This window comes from Lampris incognitus, chromosome 19 (assembly GCF_029633865.1).
Source record: "Lampris incognitus isolate fLamInc1 chromosome 19, fLamInc1.hap2, whole genome shotgun sequence".
NCBI classification, from domain to species: Eukaryota; Metazoa; Chordata; class Actinopteri; order Lampriformes; family Lampridae; genus Lampris; species Lampris incognitus.
The window spans coordinates 32,044,393-32,062,072 of record NC_079229.1 but is presented as its reverse complement, the minus strand read 5'-3'; the positions used below and the strand labels follow the sequence as shown (position 1 = coordinate 32,062,072).

The following is a 17,680-nucleotide window of genomic DNA, read 5'->3' as shown; positions in this document are numbered from 1 at the left end:
TCCCAGGAATCAACACGTTGATAAACATCATGTCTCGCCTGGGCCAGGATGACCCCTCTCCCTCCAGGTAGGCCGCCCACGGGCCCCACGGTTGTTTGTACTATCTCTGACTGCAGGTGCGGTCAAAAGAGACAATTCTGGTGATTAATCCAGCCCGCGGGTCCCGCTGACAGGGAAATAACCGGAACCGCGGGAAGGAAAGGACATCTCGGGGGACTCGAGATGAGCTCATTTTAAGGGCAGTGATTGTTTGTGTTATTGACCGTGTCCCACCGTTATTTTCCGAGCACTGATCAGTTTAGTCAATCCATGTGGACATGTTGGTTTCTGTTATGTGTGTGCGTGCGTATGTGCACGCACACCCATGCATGCATGGATTTTTTTTTTCTCTCCTCTCCCCTCCTCAGCCCTTCCTCACGTGTCCTCGTTTCCTCTCCTCTCCACTCCCTCCGCCTCCAGGATCAATCACAATGAGCGACTGGAGTTCCTCGGCGATGCCGTTGTCGAGTTCCTCACCAGGTGAGATGGCGCCGCCGCACATCTTTGATAGACGCACGCGCTAATTGAAGCTGACTTCGAACACCATCGTCTTCCCTCTTTTTGCTCCCCCCCCCTCTCTCCACCTCTCTAACTCTCTCTCTCTCATTTCAGTATCTATCCGTCTTTATCTGTCACCACCCCCCTGTCCCCACACACACACACACACACACACACATATACACAGGCTCATATTCTGTTACCCATTCAAGCCAATGATTTAATGGTATTGGAACCAGGATGTGATTTTTTCTTTTTAATTTTTTGCCTTCCTTTTTAACGGGCTGAAACTCTCCATGACAACTCGCAATTAGCTGTCTGGAATAGCTGTCTGGAATGCTCACTGTGTTATTGACTCCCGGGTGAGAGTGGACCGCAGTGCCCAGCACTTACCTTAGCAAGGCGCTAATTATATGTGGCTATTATTAACCCTCCTTGCTAAGCTAGCTAGCTTCTGTCCTGCGTGCTGCAGCCTTCTCTGCATGTGCTCGATTGTGCACAGAAGTACACACCGAAATCCATCCATCCATCTATTATCCGAACCGCCTTTCCTGCTCTCGGGGTCACAGGGATGCTGGAGCCTATCCAGCAGTCACTGGGCGGTGGGCGGGGAGATACCCTGGACAGGCCGCCAGGCCATCACAGGCCCACACTTGCTTGCTGGTTGTCCATCGTGTCCGATGATGACCATCTCCTATTTGTGAGTCCTATGGTGGCTGAATAGTCCGAACCTGATGCACAGTTGCGGTTGCAGACTGGCATTTAAAAGTGGTGCTGGGGGGGGGGGGGCAGGGGTAGCTTTGCGAGCATGCCTCTTCGCACGCCAGGTGGTGTGCAGGAAGCAAGTCTCCAAAGAAGAGGGGTTGATCTGGCATCTTTTTAGTGTGGATTTCATTTGGTTGCTGAACCGCTTCTTCTGCCCACCAGGAGTGCGTTGACCAAGGTGTAGTGGCCGTAGAGGACTCTACATGGAGGCCCCACACACACACACACACACACACACCATCCATGTCTAGGGACCATTTAGTACAGCTGATTCACCTGACCTACATGTTTTTGGACTGTGGGAGGAAACCGGAACACCCCGAGGAAACCCACGCAGACACGGGGAGAACATGCAAACTCCACACAAAGGACGACCCGGGACGACCCACCAAGGTTGGACTACCCCGGGGCTCGAACCCAGACCTTCTTGTTGTATGGTCAAAGACTTTTTTTGTTTTGTTTTTAAAATCACTGTACCCAATGCGTTGCCCTAGCAACTGGTAATGGCTTCATTCTACCAGCCTCCTACCCTCCATCACCCACCCCACCCCTCCGAAGACGGAATCAGCCAATCCAGTGCCTGCGGTGCCTGAACACCAAATGGTCAGGAGCAGAATTGGACGTTAATGGGAACAGACGTCGGGCGACACCGCTGCAGCTTCCTCCGGAGCGGGAAGGAGAGGATATGGAAAAAGATAATCTGCTCCTGTCTCTCTAGAGGTCTCCTGGCAAATGTTTCTTTCTTACACCCCCCACCCCCGCCCCTTCTCACTTTCTCCCGCCCTCCTCGTATTCCTCCTTTAATGTTGATGTCCAGCGGGACGAAGCCGGCCCACACCCCCAGCCTGCTGAATAATTTATCAGCCTTTTGTCCAGTTTAACTGGTACAGGAAGATCCACCGATCCGCATGGCGCTCCCCGGCCCACTCTCAGCTCTCTGAGGCCCTGCGCCACGGCCAGCACAGCGCCACATATGAATAGCCCCAGAACACAGAGCGAGCTGTTGGAGCTTCAAGGAAATGAGCGTCAGGGACCGACATGAGAGGAGTTTCAGATTTGTTTTTCTTTTGTGTTTGTCTGTGTTTTGTTATTTTTTTGTTTTTGTATACAGGGCAATTGATTGACCTTCTGGAATTGGCAGGCTGTTCGCACATTTTTCACACGGCCTCACAACTTACGACAATATAAAGGCGGCGCTCAAGGCCTCCATCTTTGCCTGTCACGATTCTTTTCATCAAAGAGACAGCCTTGTCCCTCCCTGTTACCTGCACACACACACACACACACACACACACACACACACACACCACACATACACACACATACACACACGCACGCACGCGTGAATTCATGGACAGAAGCACAACACATATCCTGAATCCAAGAATGAAAAATTCCTTTGAGCAAACAATCAGAGGGAAGGGGATAAAAAACAAACATTGAGGGAGGCATCCGGGTAGCGTGGTGGTCTATTCTGTTGCCTACCAACACGGGGATCGCCGGCTCGAATCCCTGTGTTACCTCCAGCTTGGTCTGGCGTCCCTACAGACACAACTGGCCGTGTCTGCGGGTGGGAAGCCGGATGTGGGTATGTATCCTGGTCACTGCACTAGCGCCTCCTCTGGTCGGTCGGGGCGGCTGTTCAGGGGGGAAGGGGGAGCTGGAGGGGGGGGGGATAGCGCGATCCTCCCACGCGCTACGTCCCCTTGGTGAAACTCCTCACTGTCAGGTGAAAAGAATCTGCTGGCTACTCAACGTGTCGGAGGAGGCATGTGGTAGTCTGCAGCCCTCCCCGGATCGGCAGAGGGGGTTGGAGCAGAGACCGGGACGGCTCGGAAGAGTGGGGTAATTCGCCGGGTACAACTGGGAGAAAAAGGGGGCCCCAAAAAAAACAAACAAGTATTTTGATAATATAAAAGTATGTAAACTTGCAGTATGAAGCAGTTTGCTGGTAGTTAAAGAGCCAGGCTCCGTGACTGACGCCTTCGCCAGCATGCCAAGTGTGCCCGGTTGTGACTATTCCACGTGACGCTAAGTGGTATTAATCAATTCCAAGTGCTTTGTTTTGGCACTAAGATCACGGCGCCCTGACAAATAGACCTTGCTTAAATTTGGAAAGCGGAGCGCCACCTGCTTCCCCCGTCTCTGCATTGATTAGAAACGACTGAATTAAATGGTCTGTTTTTAATTCAAATGTAGTCGGATGACATGTGGTGGGTCGGGGAGATGCTGGACCGTAATGAAAACGGAGCCGGCTCGCCCAGAACCCCAGCTGTGTGACTACTGAAGCGTCGGCGCCCATCTCAGGTTTCCTAGGCAGGCCTGGAAAGTATCGGAATATACTGGAAATGAATCTGATTGTTTTCCAGGTCTTGAAAAAAATGTGGTAATCGAATTGACGGTGTGTAAAAGGTATGGGGGGAGGGGGGGGGGACGGCAACTTTTGTTGAGTCCTGAATTACTTCTGGCTAAACATTTCCGCTGGTGTAGATGCACAGTGGGTTCAAACGCCGAGATATTGATAGAATATTTCTCGGCCGACTTGGGATATAACTCATTTACAGGTTGTATTACCCAGCCACACTCAGTACTCTGTCTACTTACAGTTCATTTCTTTGTAAACGACAAATACTTAGCCTTTCTGCTTCTTTCTTTTTATTAACTTGCTTTTACGTTGTGCATTGCACGGCGTGTTTGTGTATGACTGGATTTGCAAACACCCTTGACTGACTGATTAAAGGGACCGTGTGTTGTATCTCAGCTCTCCTGGATAATAGGAGTAGAAAATACCAGATGGGGTTACTGAGTAGTACCGATTTAAACAAAGTAAACAACTCACTGTAGGCGGCACGGTGGCGCAGTGGTTAGTGCGGTCGCCTCACAGCAAGAAGGTCCTGGGTTCGAGCCCTCGGGGTAGTCCAACCTCGGGGGTCATCCCGGGTCGTCCTCTGTGTGGAGTTTGCATGTTCTCCCCGTGTCTGCGTGGGTTTCCTCCGGGTGCTCCGGTTTCCTCCCACAGTCCAAAGACATGTAGGTCAGGTGAATCAGCCATACTAAATTGTCCCTAGGTGTGTGTGTGTGTGTGTGTGTGGGGGGGGGCCCTGTGATGGCCTGGCGGCCTGTCCAGGGTGTCTCCTCACCTGCCGCCCAGTGACTGCAGGGATAGGCTCCAGCATCCCGTGACCCGAGTTCGGATAAGCGGCCTGCATAATGGATGGAAATAACTCACCGTCTTTCCATCCCGAAATTTCTGCACTCCCAAACAGAAGCGGGGCAGGCTGAGTCGATGTTGTTGAGTGACAGCTCGGTTCCCAAAAGGGGACTCGGACTCAGTCCTCAGCAAACCGTGCAGCCATCACAGTCAACTGAGATGTACTGAACATGTTTGAAAACGGCAGATGTTGGCAAACGTGCCATGTTATCTCTACCGTTCTATTAGAGTTTTAAATTCCAGCCATTTCGGGCGTCCGGGTAGCGTAGCGGTCTATTCCGTTGCCTACCAACACGGGCATCGCTTGTTCAAGTCCCCGTGTTACCGCCGCTTGGTCAGGCGTCCCTACAGACACAATTGGCTGTGTCTATGGGTGGGAAGCTGGATGTGGGTATGTGTCCTGCTCGCTGCACTAGCGCCTCCTCTGGCCGGTTGGGGCGCCTGTTCGGAGGGGAGGGGGAATAGTGTGATCCTCCCACGCGCTACGTCCCCCTGGTGAAACTCCTCACTGTCAGGTGAAAAGAAGTGGCTGGTGACTCCACATGTATCGGAGGAGGCATGTGGTAGTCTGCAGCCCTCCCCAGGTCGGCAGAGGGGGCGGAGCAGCGACCGGGACGGCTTGGAAGAGTGGGGTAATTGGCCGGATACAACTGGGGGGGGAAATAGGGGGAGGGAGGAATTTCTAGCAAATTGTATTTTGTCGTTATTCACATCGCTGTACGACAGAGGCGAGGATTCACGTAGCGCCCTGAACACAGTCAAGACACAGCATTCTGTAAAATACGGGGGTTTTAGAAATGGAAGGTGTACAAGTCTGTCCCCTTTTTGACCTTCATATTGTTTTCTCCACAGCGTGCACCTGTATTATTTGTTTCCCAGCCTGGAAGAGGGCGGCTTGGCAACCTACAGAACGGCCATCGTACAGAACCAGCACCTCGCCATGCTAGCCAAGGTAATGTAGGTTTCTGTCTCACTGTTACGACATTGCTTCTTTCTAAATATGCACCGGCGCACACACATACACACACAAACGTTATCTGTCTATCTATCTATGTATCTATGTATCTATCTATTTATCTATTTATTTAGGATTTCCCCTCTTTTTCTCCCGCTTGCTGCTGCACCCCCTCTGCCGATCCGAGGAGGGCTGCAGACTACCACATGCCTCCTCCAATACATGTGGAGTCGCCAGCCGCTTCTTTTCACCTGACAGTGAGGAGTTTCACCAGGGGGGACGTAGCGTGTGGGAGGATCAGGCTATTCCCCCAGTTCCCCCCTCCAAACAGGCGCCCCGACCGACCAGAGGAGGCGCTAGTGCAGTGACCAGGACACATACCCTCATCTGGTTTCCCACCCGCAGACACAACCAATTGTGTCTGTAGGGACGCCCGGCCAAGCTGGAGGTAACATGGTGATTCGAACCGGTGATCCCCGTGTTGGCAGGCAACGGAATAGACCGCCACGCTACCCGGACGCCCGAAAAAAATGTATTTATTTATCGATTTAGTTTTATTTTCTTTGTCCTCCAGTGTTTACTATTTGATTTGAAAGTGTGTTGTTTTTGGCGGTCTGGGCTGGTGCGGTCGGGATTCTGGGAGACCCATTAAGGCTGTCCCAAATAAGTTCCCGTTATCGCTTACCTCACCTCCTCATCCACTCTCCCACATCTGCTTTCAATTACTTACTTTCTCTCTCTCTCTCTCTTTCTCTCTCTCTCTCTCTCTCTCTCTCTCTCTCTCTCTCTCTCTCTCTCTCTCTCTCTCTCTCTCTCTGTCTCTCTCTCTGTCTCTCTGTCTCTGTCTCTCCATCTCTCTGGTGGCAGCGTGTAAAAGAACACAACAATAATCGTCCCGTGATGTGGAGAAAGCAATTAAAAACTTCAATCTTTCATGTTACTCCCCACTGAATACAGAGATGCAGCCACCCAAATCTGCATTAGCGGTGGCGGAGCACTTCGGCTCGTTTCGATTTGCCGCACGCGGTAAAGTGACTGTGATACAGCGTCGGACGTTGCCAAGTTGTTTAGCGGGCTCCTCTGAAAAGCAAGGCCGTCTGCCGAAGAAGGCTTGCAATTATCTCCCGAAAAATATCTTGAGCGAGCCACGGCGCGAGTCGCCACTTCACTCGCTAGACACAGAAGTCCTAGTGAGCTCCCTCCGAGCTGGAGGAGTCGTGATTTGTGATTTAATTTGTGCGCAGGAGCGTTGGGGGTGGGTGGGGGAGATACCACCGACAGTCAGCAGCCGTAATTAAGTAGCACCCTGACTGTTTTCACCCCGCTACTCCTCTGTGGTGCGCCGCCAGTGATGTCAAGTCGGGCTACTTTCGGCTTCGCTCGCGAAAACAACGGGAGAAAAGTTTGACTGACCTGCGGCGTCCTCATCAGAGTCTCTCATTTGCATAAAATACAACTGACTAGGCTTGCTGTTGTGTGCTGTTTTTTTTTTCTTTTCTCCTTTTCCTATATTATTTTTTTGCCATCTTTTCTTTCCCGGAGCTTTATTTATCCCGAGAAAGACAAGCATGCGCTCGTCTAGAAATACCCCCCTGCTTCAAATCCAGTTCCCCTACTTCACCCCAGGAAACCGCCCATGAGAGGTACTGCTCTCACTGGCTTGTCTACACACAGTACCCATGGTAATACACACGGTAGCTCCAGCCTCTCTCTCTCTCTCTCTCTCTCTCTCTCTCTCTCTCTCTCTCTCTCTCTCTCTCTCTCTCTCTCTCTCTCTCTCTCTCTCTCTCTCTCTCTCTCTCTCTCTCTCACACACACACACACACAAAGCAGTGTTGCCTGCTGTGTAACACCCAAAAAACCTTTTTTTTTTTTGTGTATTATTTATTTATTTATTTATTTATTTATTTTGGCATTTTCCATCTTTATTTGATAGTGGTAGTAGAGAGAGACGGGAAAGGTAGGGGAGACACGGGGGTGACACGCAGCAAAGGGCCCGGGCTGGATTCGAACCCAGGTCGCTGCGGTACGGACTCAGCCTTACGTGGTACGTGCGCTATTGTGTGTCCCCCCCCCCCCCAAAAAGTTTTTTTTTTGGACCCCCCCCCCCCTTTTTCTCCCAAATTGTCAATTACCCCACTCTTCCGAGCCGTCCCGGTCGCTGCTCCACCCCCTCTGCTGATCCAGGGAGGGCTGGCAACTCCACATTCCTCCACCCATACATGTGGAGTCGCCAGCCGCTTCTTTTCACCTGACAGTGAGGAGTTTCACCTGGGGGGACGTAGCGCATGGGAGGATCACGCTATTCCCCCCAGTTCCCCCTCCTCCCCAAACACGCGCCCCGACCGACCAGAGGAGGCGCTAGTGCAGCGACCAGGACACATAGCCACATCCGGCTTCCCACCCGCAGACACGGCCAATTGTGTCTGTAGGGACGCCCGACCAAGCCGGAGGTAATGCACGGATTCGAACCGGCGATCCCCGTGTTGGAAGGCAACAGACTAGACCGTCACGCCACCCGGACGCCCTCCAAAAAGGTTTTTTGAGGCGGGGATGGTGCCGGGCCCTGCCAAAGGGCACTCCATCGGTGATGGTGGAGCCCACAGTTGGTGAGCTTTCTAGATGTTTCCGGTTTCATCACAGCCACAACTTTCTCTGGGTGTACAGCTCTGCCAGGAGAGTTCGGGGTGTACCTGGAGCAAGGCGATTTTAGTTGTGTCAAAAGTTTCTCTCGTTCATTTGCCCCGCCGGTTTTTTTTCCCTAAATCAGATTTCGCTCACCAGCCCACCTCCCTCCCCTCCACTGTTGCTGCCATGAAGACGTCTTTCGGGTCCTGACGGTAGGCTTTTGTGGAACGCGACCTTACTGAAATGCGGTATGTCATTGCAGTAAGTGGTTTGCAGCTGATACTGGCTGCTGCTCTTCCTCTCAAGAGAGTAAAGGCCAGCGTTGGAATGTTTCCCACTTTATCATGGGATTATCTCGTGTGTGTGTGTGTGGGTGGGTGTGTGCGCTATTGTGCACTTGCATACATGCGTGCTGCGGTGCGTGCATTTTTCTATCTCTCATGCCGGCTTACCGCAGCACGCCACAGCTGGACAACACATGGGCACATCTGTCATTGCCATGAAGTGGAGCCTGTTTTTTTTTGTTTTTTTCAGCAAGGGCAGGACAATCGTTCTCACTTCCCTCGAGATTTTACAGTGTTTTTACAGTTTTTTTTAACCCCGTCACGTTGGACCTGTGTGATATTACTGCTGAAGAGGCTATTAAATCCGTGCTGGCGACTGCACGCTGATTTGAATGTTGTGGGTTTTTTTTTGTCTTTGGCAGAAACTGGAGCTGGATCGGTTCATGCTCTACGCCCACGGACCGGATCTGTGCCGGGAGTCGGACCTGCGACACGCCATGGCCAACTGCTTTGAGGCTCTGATCGGTGAGGTTTCCTGCAAGTGACACGAGGCGGCGTGCGGCGAGGAAAGATGGTGGAGTGAATCTAGGAAGCGGGGGGGGGGGGCGGGGGGCGGGCAGGGGGGGTACATTGTACATTTGAACAGTGAAAAAAAAAAATGTAAATATGTTCCCTAAAAAAGACTGGATTTGCATATACCCCAAAACAAATACCCAAACCCTCAGCTTGCTCCCTCAACACACTCGCTCCCTCCCCTCCCGCACGAACAGGACGGCGAGATTGATCGCAGTAAAAAGCCCTGGTTCATCATTAGCTCCGGCACACGGCAGCCGTGCTGGGCTCTCAGAGGGCCCGTGGTTGCTTTTAATGGAAACAAGGCGAGGCAAAGCTGTGTCTAATTCACCTGCTAAGTGCACATGTTTTTAAAATAACCTTTTTTTTTATTATTAAATTTACTTCAGCTCTGCGTGCACACACGTGCACGTGTGTGTGTGTGTGTGTGTGTGTGTGTTTAGCAGTGTAAATTGCAGCAGTGGATTCTCCCATTAGAGCCCCAGACACATTAAGCCGCTTTATTGATCTCAGGAGATGCGGGTTGACCTCTGGCTGGACAGGTGGTCCCTAGAGCGAGGCACTCCTTGGCACGTACACACACACACACACACACACACACAAACACTCACACACACACTAGCTATTCATCTCGCCGGCACTTTTACCGAGTCCATTGAAGCTTGTGTAGTGATTAGGACCCCCTACCCCTAACCACACATACATAATGCACACAAACACACACACACACACACACAATATCTCTCAGTGGGGACATTCTCAGCCCCTCTCTCTCTCGCGCTCCCCCCCCCCCCGTCTCGCTCTCTCTCTCTCTCACGCCCCCCCCCCTCTCTCACGCCCCATGGGCAATACTAAGCTTAGCCCCAGTCCTGGAGAGCCGCAGAGTCGGCAGTTTTCCTCATCTTATCGCTATCTTGATTGAAGCGCCTCAGCTGAGCCCCCCCCTCCCCCCCCCGCCATGACAGATGCTAAGAAAGTAGGTGGCTTTGAAAGAATTCTTCTTCTTTTTCTCTACTTCTTCTACCTACACTTGTTTTTCTTCTTGTTTTTCTCCTTCTTCCCCTCCTCCTCCTCCTTATTCTTATTCTCCTTCATCCCTGAAACAGTTCCGGCTGGCATCATGTCACTACCCAAAATGCTTAGAAAGGCCCCCAAATTCCTTGCTGCTTGGTGTCAGTGGAAATGACACAGTAGTGTTTGGTCCTACGGCGATTATACCCAAACCCCTGCCATAAACACACACACACACACACACACACACACACACACTCCAACTCAACCCGACCGCACCAGCTGATGGCCAAATCGTATGCTTGTTTCATGTGTGCGTACACACAAACACACACACACATACGCATAAAAAGACAAGCAAAAATTGTGGTTTTGATGTTACTCTTCTCTCTGTGACACTTTTGTCATTTTCATCTCAGTATTTTAGCTCAAAGGCCTTCTTTAAGACCCCGCCATCGAGCTGTCTGCTGTCTGCCCCCCCCCCACTTCCTCCGACTCAATTCTTCTTTGTCCTTTTTGCTCTCATGTGTCACATTCTTATGGGTTGTACAGATGATGACTCATCCTGTCACTCCGTCAGCTTACCCACCCGACCTTTCCCACCATCTAGCTCGCTCTCAACTCTATCACTTGTTCTCTTTCTGTGTATGTCTCACTCTGTCTTTTTTTGTCTGTGTGTGTCTCTCTCTCAATTATTTTCATTTCAGCTTTATTGGCACAACACTCCCCCCATTTATGTTGCCAAAGCACAGACTCTTACATTAACAGAAATAGAACAAATTTAACACAGCAAAGAGATGTCCAAAAAGAAAAAAACTGTTAATTTATTACAGAGCTAAACATAAACAAGCATTGATTTCATTTTTGTCTAAGGGTGGAGCATCATGCATGTTATGCATGTTATGTCTGTTCATATGTTAGAACAAATGCCAGGACGCTTGAATTTCAACTCCAGTCAACTTTACTCGTGTCATAACAGGACTCATCATCATCGTTGGTGGTCACTTGGGGCCAAGTATGACTGTCCTCCCTCTGGGTCCCTCTGGGTCCTCAGTAGAGTTTAGAGGCTGATCCTGGAGCCGCATAATGGGAGGATGCCTGCGCATGACAGCTTTTTACGTGGAGTGGCTGATGTGCCTGCAGCCACCACCTGGTCCTCTGCAGGGGGTGGCCAGAGTCCAATGGCATGGAGAACCAAGACGATTGGGGACCATCCTTTGTTGCAGCCTTCATCAGCCTTCACTGCCGTTGTGACCTGGAGACATCTTCCGCCAGTTCCGCCATTGAGGTCTTTGTTGGATCACGCTTTGTCTGGAACCTCCCCCTTGACCTATCTATCTATCTATGGGTGTCTATCTATGGGTGACCCTACCAGGAGCCAAACTCCGGACAACATAACTCTTGGGATCATTGGTACACGCAAGCTTCTCCACCATGGCAAGGTGGCGATCCAGGAGACGATAACAGGACTAACTGTAGCTACACAAAAATAATCGTATTTCCCATAAACACAATAACATTCAGTATACATCAATAAATCAGTTACACTGCAGTATGAACTGTGCAATGTCTCTTTCTGCGTGTCTATTCTCTAAATCCTAATGGGGTTTTGACCAGTCTCCCTGACCTTGTACGAGAAGGTTGTGTGACTGTAGACGAGTCACACGTGTCACCATGTTGAGCATGTGTTGAGCTTTGTGAATGAGAATTGTCCTTGTCAGGAGACAGTGCATTTTGAAAGCTTGCATTCACACCCATGTCTTGCTCAGCAGCAGAAGATGGAAACTCTCTCTCAGCTGTCTTCCTCAAATGTCTGAACATCCTTCCCTCAGGTGTATGAACGACAAAGGATCGTTGTTGTTCATGTCCTCTCAGAACCACAGCTGGCTTCCATACATCTCCACACTGCATCTGGACATTTTCTCCAATGTGCAGTTCAGGTAGGTGTTTTGCATGGCAATCATATAGGGTTTTTTGTTTTGCTTGCTTTTCTTTCAGCGTTCTGTGCACATTGACCCCAGCCAACGCTCCATCAGCATCTGTGCAGGTGACGACTTCTTAAGCAACTTCTTGGCCGTCTGCACAGTCCTTTCTGCATGTCCATTTGATTGAGTGTAACCAAGACTGGATGTGGAATGGCTGAACTCCCAGTCCTCTGCAACCTCTGAACTCTGCACTGGAATATTGTGGAACATTGTCCGAAATTACCACATCAGGAATTCCATGCCTCGCAAATATGGATTTCATGGCAGTTATTATGCCCTTACTGGTTGTGTCGCTCAGCCTCATGATCTGTGGGTATTTCGAGAAGTAGTTGACACATAGCAGAAAATCTGAGCCATTGCTGTGAAACAGATCTGTGCCTAACTTTCCCAAGGCTTATTTGGTAGGGAAGATCAGCAGTTCTTTTTGATTGCTATTCCTGTTCTCATTGCGCTACCACTTGTTCAATCTGGATAGACAAACCTGGCCAATAAAGAACATCCCGGGTTCTCTCTTTACATTTGACTACTCCAAAGTGAGACTCATATATCTTGCTAAGCAAATGTGGTCTCAGTTGCTGTGTTACAGTGAGTTTCTCTCCTTTGAATAAGAGCCCTGACGTGAAACTGACCTGTTTTCTGAACATCCAGAAAGGTTGCACACCTTCCGACACAGCAGACCTGTCTTTTGGCCATCCGTTCATTGTCATGTTCTTCATTTCCTGCATCACTGGGTCTTGTGCTGTTACATTTCTGAGCATATGCAGCTTTTCCTCTGAGATGGGTAACTGCAACATAATCCAGTTCACTTGCAGTTCCTCCTCCAGAAGCTCCTCTTTTTGCTCATGAAGATAAGCACGACTCAAGGCGTCTGCAATGTGGAGCTCTTTTCCTGGCTTGTACTTCTGAAGACGCAGCAGCATCCTTTGCAGCCTCATGGAAGCCATATGTAGCGACTTCTTAAACATGCTTTTTAGTGGTTTGTGATCACTTTCCACCTGGATCTCCCTGCCATACACATGTTGATGGAACTTTTCGCAGCCGTATACAATAGCTAGCAGCTCTTTCTGTATTTGGGCATACTGTGTTGACAATGTGTGAGTGCTCTTGAGCCATATGCCACTGGGCATCAGTCCTGCAGTATTACTGCTCCAATGCCCTCCGAACTTGCATCCACGGACAGCATCACGTCCTGGTTGACATCATAGTATTTCAGGGTTGGCACTTCGGTGATTAGCTGCTTCAAGCTTTCATAGCTCTGTTGTTGAGCCTCCTCCCAGTGCCATTCTGTCTTGCCCAGTAACAGATTCTTTAAAGGAGCAGAGACTTCAGAGAGATTAAGAATACATTTGGCTAGATATTGGACCGTCCCCATGAACCTTAGAAGTGCTTGCTTGTCAGCAGTTGGGGATATTTGCACAATGGCCCTAACCTTCTCTTCATCTGGCTTCAGCCCATCTGCACTGAGTTTATGGCTTATATACTTGACGTCTGTCATCCTTAATTTGCATTTGCTTTTGTTGAATTTTAGCCCATATCAATTTGCTCTCTGTAGCAGCTTCACCAACCTCATGTTGCCCATACCAGCAGGTAGTCAATGATGTTAACCACTCCATCCAGTCCTTCAATCATCTGGGCCACAGCTTTCTGAAACGGCTTGCTTGGTGATGAGATGCCGAAGGGAAGTCACTTAAAACAGTACCTTCCAATGGGTCTGTTAACCATACACAGCTTTGAGCTATCTTCATCCAGTTTTATTTGATAAAACCCTTGGTTTGCATCTAACAGAAGTATTTTGCATTGGGCATGCATGACACCACTTCCTCCACTGTGAGTAGTGGATAGTGCTCTGGTCTAATTGCTGTGTTCAGGTCCTTAGGATCCATGCAGTCCTAATCTTTTTTGGAGTGACCACCGTCACCATGCTGTTCACCCACTGTGGTGGCTCAGACTTTTTTGTAATTACTCCTGACTGCTCCATTTTGTGAAGTTGTTCAATTACTCTGCCCCTGACAGCCACTGGGATCCTCCTAGGCGCATGTATCACCACCGGCCTTACTTCTGGATCTAGCTTTATGCTATGCTCACCTGGTAAGCAGTCAAGTCCAGAAAAGAGATGCTCGAAGTCTTTCAGGATGTCATGTTCTTTCTCCATGTTGTACAGCCTTTTCACCATCTTTAATTTTGTGCTCGTTTCTCTCCCTACTATTGCCGGAGCATCCTTTTCTATTTCAAAGTCAATTTTGTGTTTTTGACCTTGGTACTGACACATCGGTGATCTTTTGCCCAATGGCGTTATCTTGTGGCCTGAATATGCAACAAGTTTGCAGCTGGATTCACAGAGCTTGCCTCTGAGGTCTGATGTTTGAAAAGTTTTGGCAGACAAAGCATTACAGTCAGCTCCAGAGTCAGTGCGGAATGTGACCTTCCTTTTATTTATTATAACATCTTCAGTCCATCGGTCTTGGTCATTATATGCCGTTTCAATGGCTTTGATGCTTTTCATCTCTATCGTTCCAATGAACATGTCATCACTGTCCTGACTCTGCTCCATTACATGCATTTTCTGTGTTTAGGTTTTTTTCTTTTCACATTTTTTTCATGTTTGTCCAAAAGCTGGGCATTTTCTTTGTTCATGCTTATAGCCACATCTGCCACAGTCAACTCCTTTTCTCTCTCTGGGCATTGGGTTTTCTTCTGTGTAGCTGGCCTTCTTGCTTACCTTTGCTGTGCTAATTGTATGCACTTCAACTTCATCATGAAACTCTTTACCCTGGCTAGACGTTAGTTCACTGGCACAGACACATCGACTGCTTTTACAAGCATTAGCTCAGGTTCTCTAAGCAGTCTGGCTCTAACCTGATCGTCTTGTATCCCACAGACAATCCTGTCACGTATCAGCGAATCGTGTAGGTCACCAAATTCACAGTCTCTCGCTTTATTTTTCTGGTCTGTGACTATTATTTCAGGTGGACCCTGAGCACGGGTGAAAACATATGCCGAAGATAAGGCAAGTTCTTCCTAGGCTCACAATACTCTTGGAACTTTCGTTTTAACACAGCTATCTTGTTTCTCTCTCCCTCTGGGATAGAAAATGTGTTACTTTAATGGCTTCTTCTCCCGCGACATGCAGGAATGTCGCGCAACGCGCTGTTTCAGACTGCTCTGCCGCCCTGCTGGCAACGCAGTAGAGGTCAAAGTACTGTAGCCACGTTCTCCAATTTTCTGTGAGATTTCCCTCTAAACTTAAATTTGGCGGTGGTTGTACGTGTGCCATGCTTTGCCGTGTCTTCCAGGCATAACATGGTGTCCATGTTATGTCTGTTCATGTGTTAGAACATATGCCAGGGCGCTTAAACTTCAACTCCAGTCAACTTAACTTGTTTCTCTCATGTCACGTACGGAACAACCACGCGGTTTCCTTCCTCCAGCTACGGATAGCAACATGGTACAATACACTACGACGCATATGTTTGGTGTGTGCACGTGCGCAGTGTTGCAGAAATATCCACAGAGTTGAGTCAGTTTCCGGTTTACTGGTCCTGTTCAGTGTATGAGCGTAAACCAGTTTTGACTTTACACAAACCCACTGAACCGGTATTTGCATGGCTCGAATTGAGGGGGGGCTTGGGGGGGGGGCTGGACCTCCCATAACGAGCAAGGGACCTCCCATAAGAAAGGAAAAATTAAGCTTGGAGGAGTCCCCCATGGTATTATGGTTGTAATAAGAATAATGAAGATCCGACTATGGCCGGACTCGATGAAGCAGCAATCATTGGCAACGCTGTCTTCGGGAGGGGGGCGGAGTCGGCTTGTGTTCGTCACGTGAATGCGTCTCTGTGTGTGTCGGAAAAACAGTGGTTCGGCTTGGATTCGCCTTGTCACGAAAGTGGGGAGGCGCTTTCCTTCGAGACTGCCGGCCGGAGAGATGCAGTTGGCGAACGCATGCAATACGAGGGTGGGTGTTTGAATTAAAATAGGGATCAATTGGCCACTAAATTGGGAGAAAAAAGTGAAAAATCAGAAATAAATTAAAAAAAAAAAAAAGAATAATGACAATAAGTTATCAGTTGTTTTTGGGGCATATTGTAGCGGTTCTTATTTGGCATGTAGCAGTAAATCTGTGAACCATCGGCTTTGTGTCGATGCAGTTGCCCACTGGGGACCGGGGTTCGCGCCCCGGTCTCATCAGATCTGACTATGGCCGGACTTGATGAAGCAGCAATAATTGGCAATGCTGTCTTTGGGACGGGGGCGGAGTCGGCTTGTGTTCGTCACATGAATGCGTCTCTGTGTGTGTCGGAAAAAGAGGTGCAGTTGGCGAATGCGTACAGTACAAGGGTGAGTGTTTGAATTGAAATAGGGATTGATTGGCCACTAAATTGGGAGAAAAAGGGAAAAATCAGAAATAAATTTTAAAAAAAAATCTGTGAACCATGCCTGTCTTTATGTTGCACCGGTACCTCTGTTCTGCCTGCATGGTCACAGTCAGATCTGGCTCTCTGGACCGCAAATGCTGACCAATCAGAATCCTTCTAGGCAGCACAGTCATGTCACGAGCGGGTACAGATACAGCCCTCTGCTCGGTCTCCCGCTCCACAATTACAGGTAACGCCTAAAGTTAGCTAACAAAACATGTGAATTGTGAAAGAAGCTCCGGTAAAAAGTTTAAGTATTGATATCACATATTATAAAAAAATAATTATTTCTCCCCGATATTGCTGCAATGTTAACTACGAAGGAACAGAGTTGTGATCTTAGTCAATGTTTTTTTTGTTGCTCTAAACTAGCTAGTTAACATTATTGTAACCGGTTATTTTCTCGCCTGGTGTGAGATTCGACACGGGGTGTACTGCACCACAAGGCGACATCACTAACCGCTCGACTAAAGGGTCAGACCCCCTAGTCGATCGGCCAGTGGGTCTTATTAGTAGTTTACAGTCGTCACCCTCTCCCGGAAGCGCGCCCTCGCGCTTTGTTATTCCTGCGCTCCGAAGAGACTTCTGAGGATCTGCACGCTTCCGGATCCCACCGCTGCCACCAATGTAACCGGTTATTTTCTCGCCCGGTGCGGGATTCGACACGGGGTGTACTGCACCACAAGGCGACATCACTAACCGCTCGACTAAAGGGTCAGACACCCTAGTCGATCAGCCAGTGGGTCTTATTAGTAGTTTACATTATCTAGCTAGCTGATGCTGTTTTGACGTTGGCTATAACGTCCAAATAACGTCCAAATTTCTGACCTTGTTTACATTCTGGGCAGATGTTGAGCTAGCTTCGTTGCGTGTAAGCTACTTTCGACACAAACGGTCGACCACTTCATCAAGCTGATAAAACAAGCTACATTTCAAACAGACTTTTAGCTATATGAATCGATTGGGAATTATAGTTTACGTTCAACATCCAGTCTCCATATATTCAGTATTCATATATTCAGTATGATTTGGGTCACGCTAGCCCTGTACTATGACTTGTATGTACTAAGTACATTACAGTTATTGATGACTTGCAAGCCAATTTCACTAGTTGTATATAAAAACAGCCTCATTCTCTCGATACTTCAACACATTTTTTTTTTTACTACTCTATTAATCCTCGTGGGGCAATTCTTTCTCTGCATTTAACCTATCCTGGCTGTGTAGCTATGAGCAGTGGGCAGCCGCCGTGCATAAACCTGGGGACCAACTCCCGTACGTCTTGCCATGCCTCGGTCAGGGGCACAGACAGGAGT

General features: G+C 49.1%; 1 protein-coding gene across 1 annotated transcript in view; it reads left to right on the top strand.

Annotated features, from left to right (window-relative positions):
- Window positions 1-17,680, top strand: part of drosha (drosha ribonuclease III) — a 135,308-nt gene that overhangs the window by 47,216 nt on the left and 70,412 nt on the right. Inside the window, exons 20-23 of the mRNA XM_056299242.1 lie at window positions 7-67; window positions 460-519; window positions 5,366-5,465; window positions 8,803-8,905. Coding sequence (XP_056155217.1) covers window positions 7-67; window positions 460-519; window positions 5,366-5,465; window positions 8,803-8,905 — 324 coding nt within the window. The remainder of the gene's footprint in view (window positions 1-6; window positions 68-459; window positions 520-5,365; window positions 5,466-8,802; window positions 8,906-17,680) is intronic.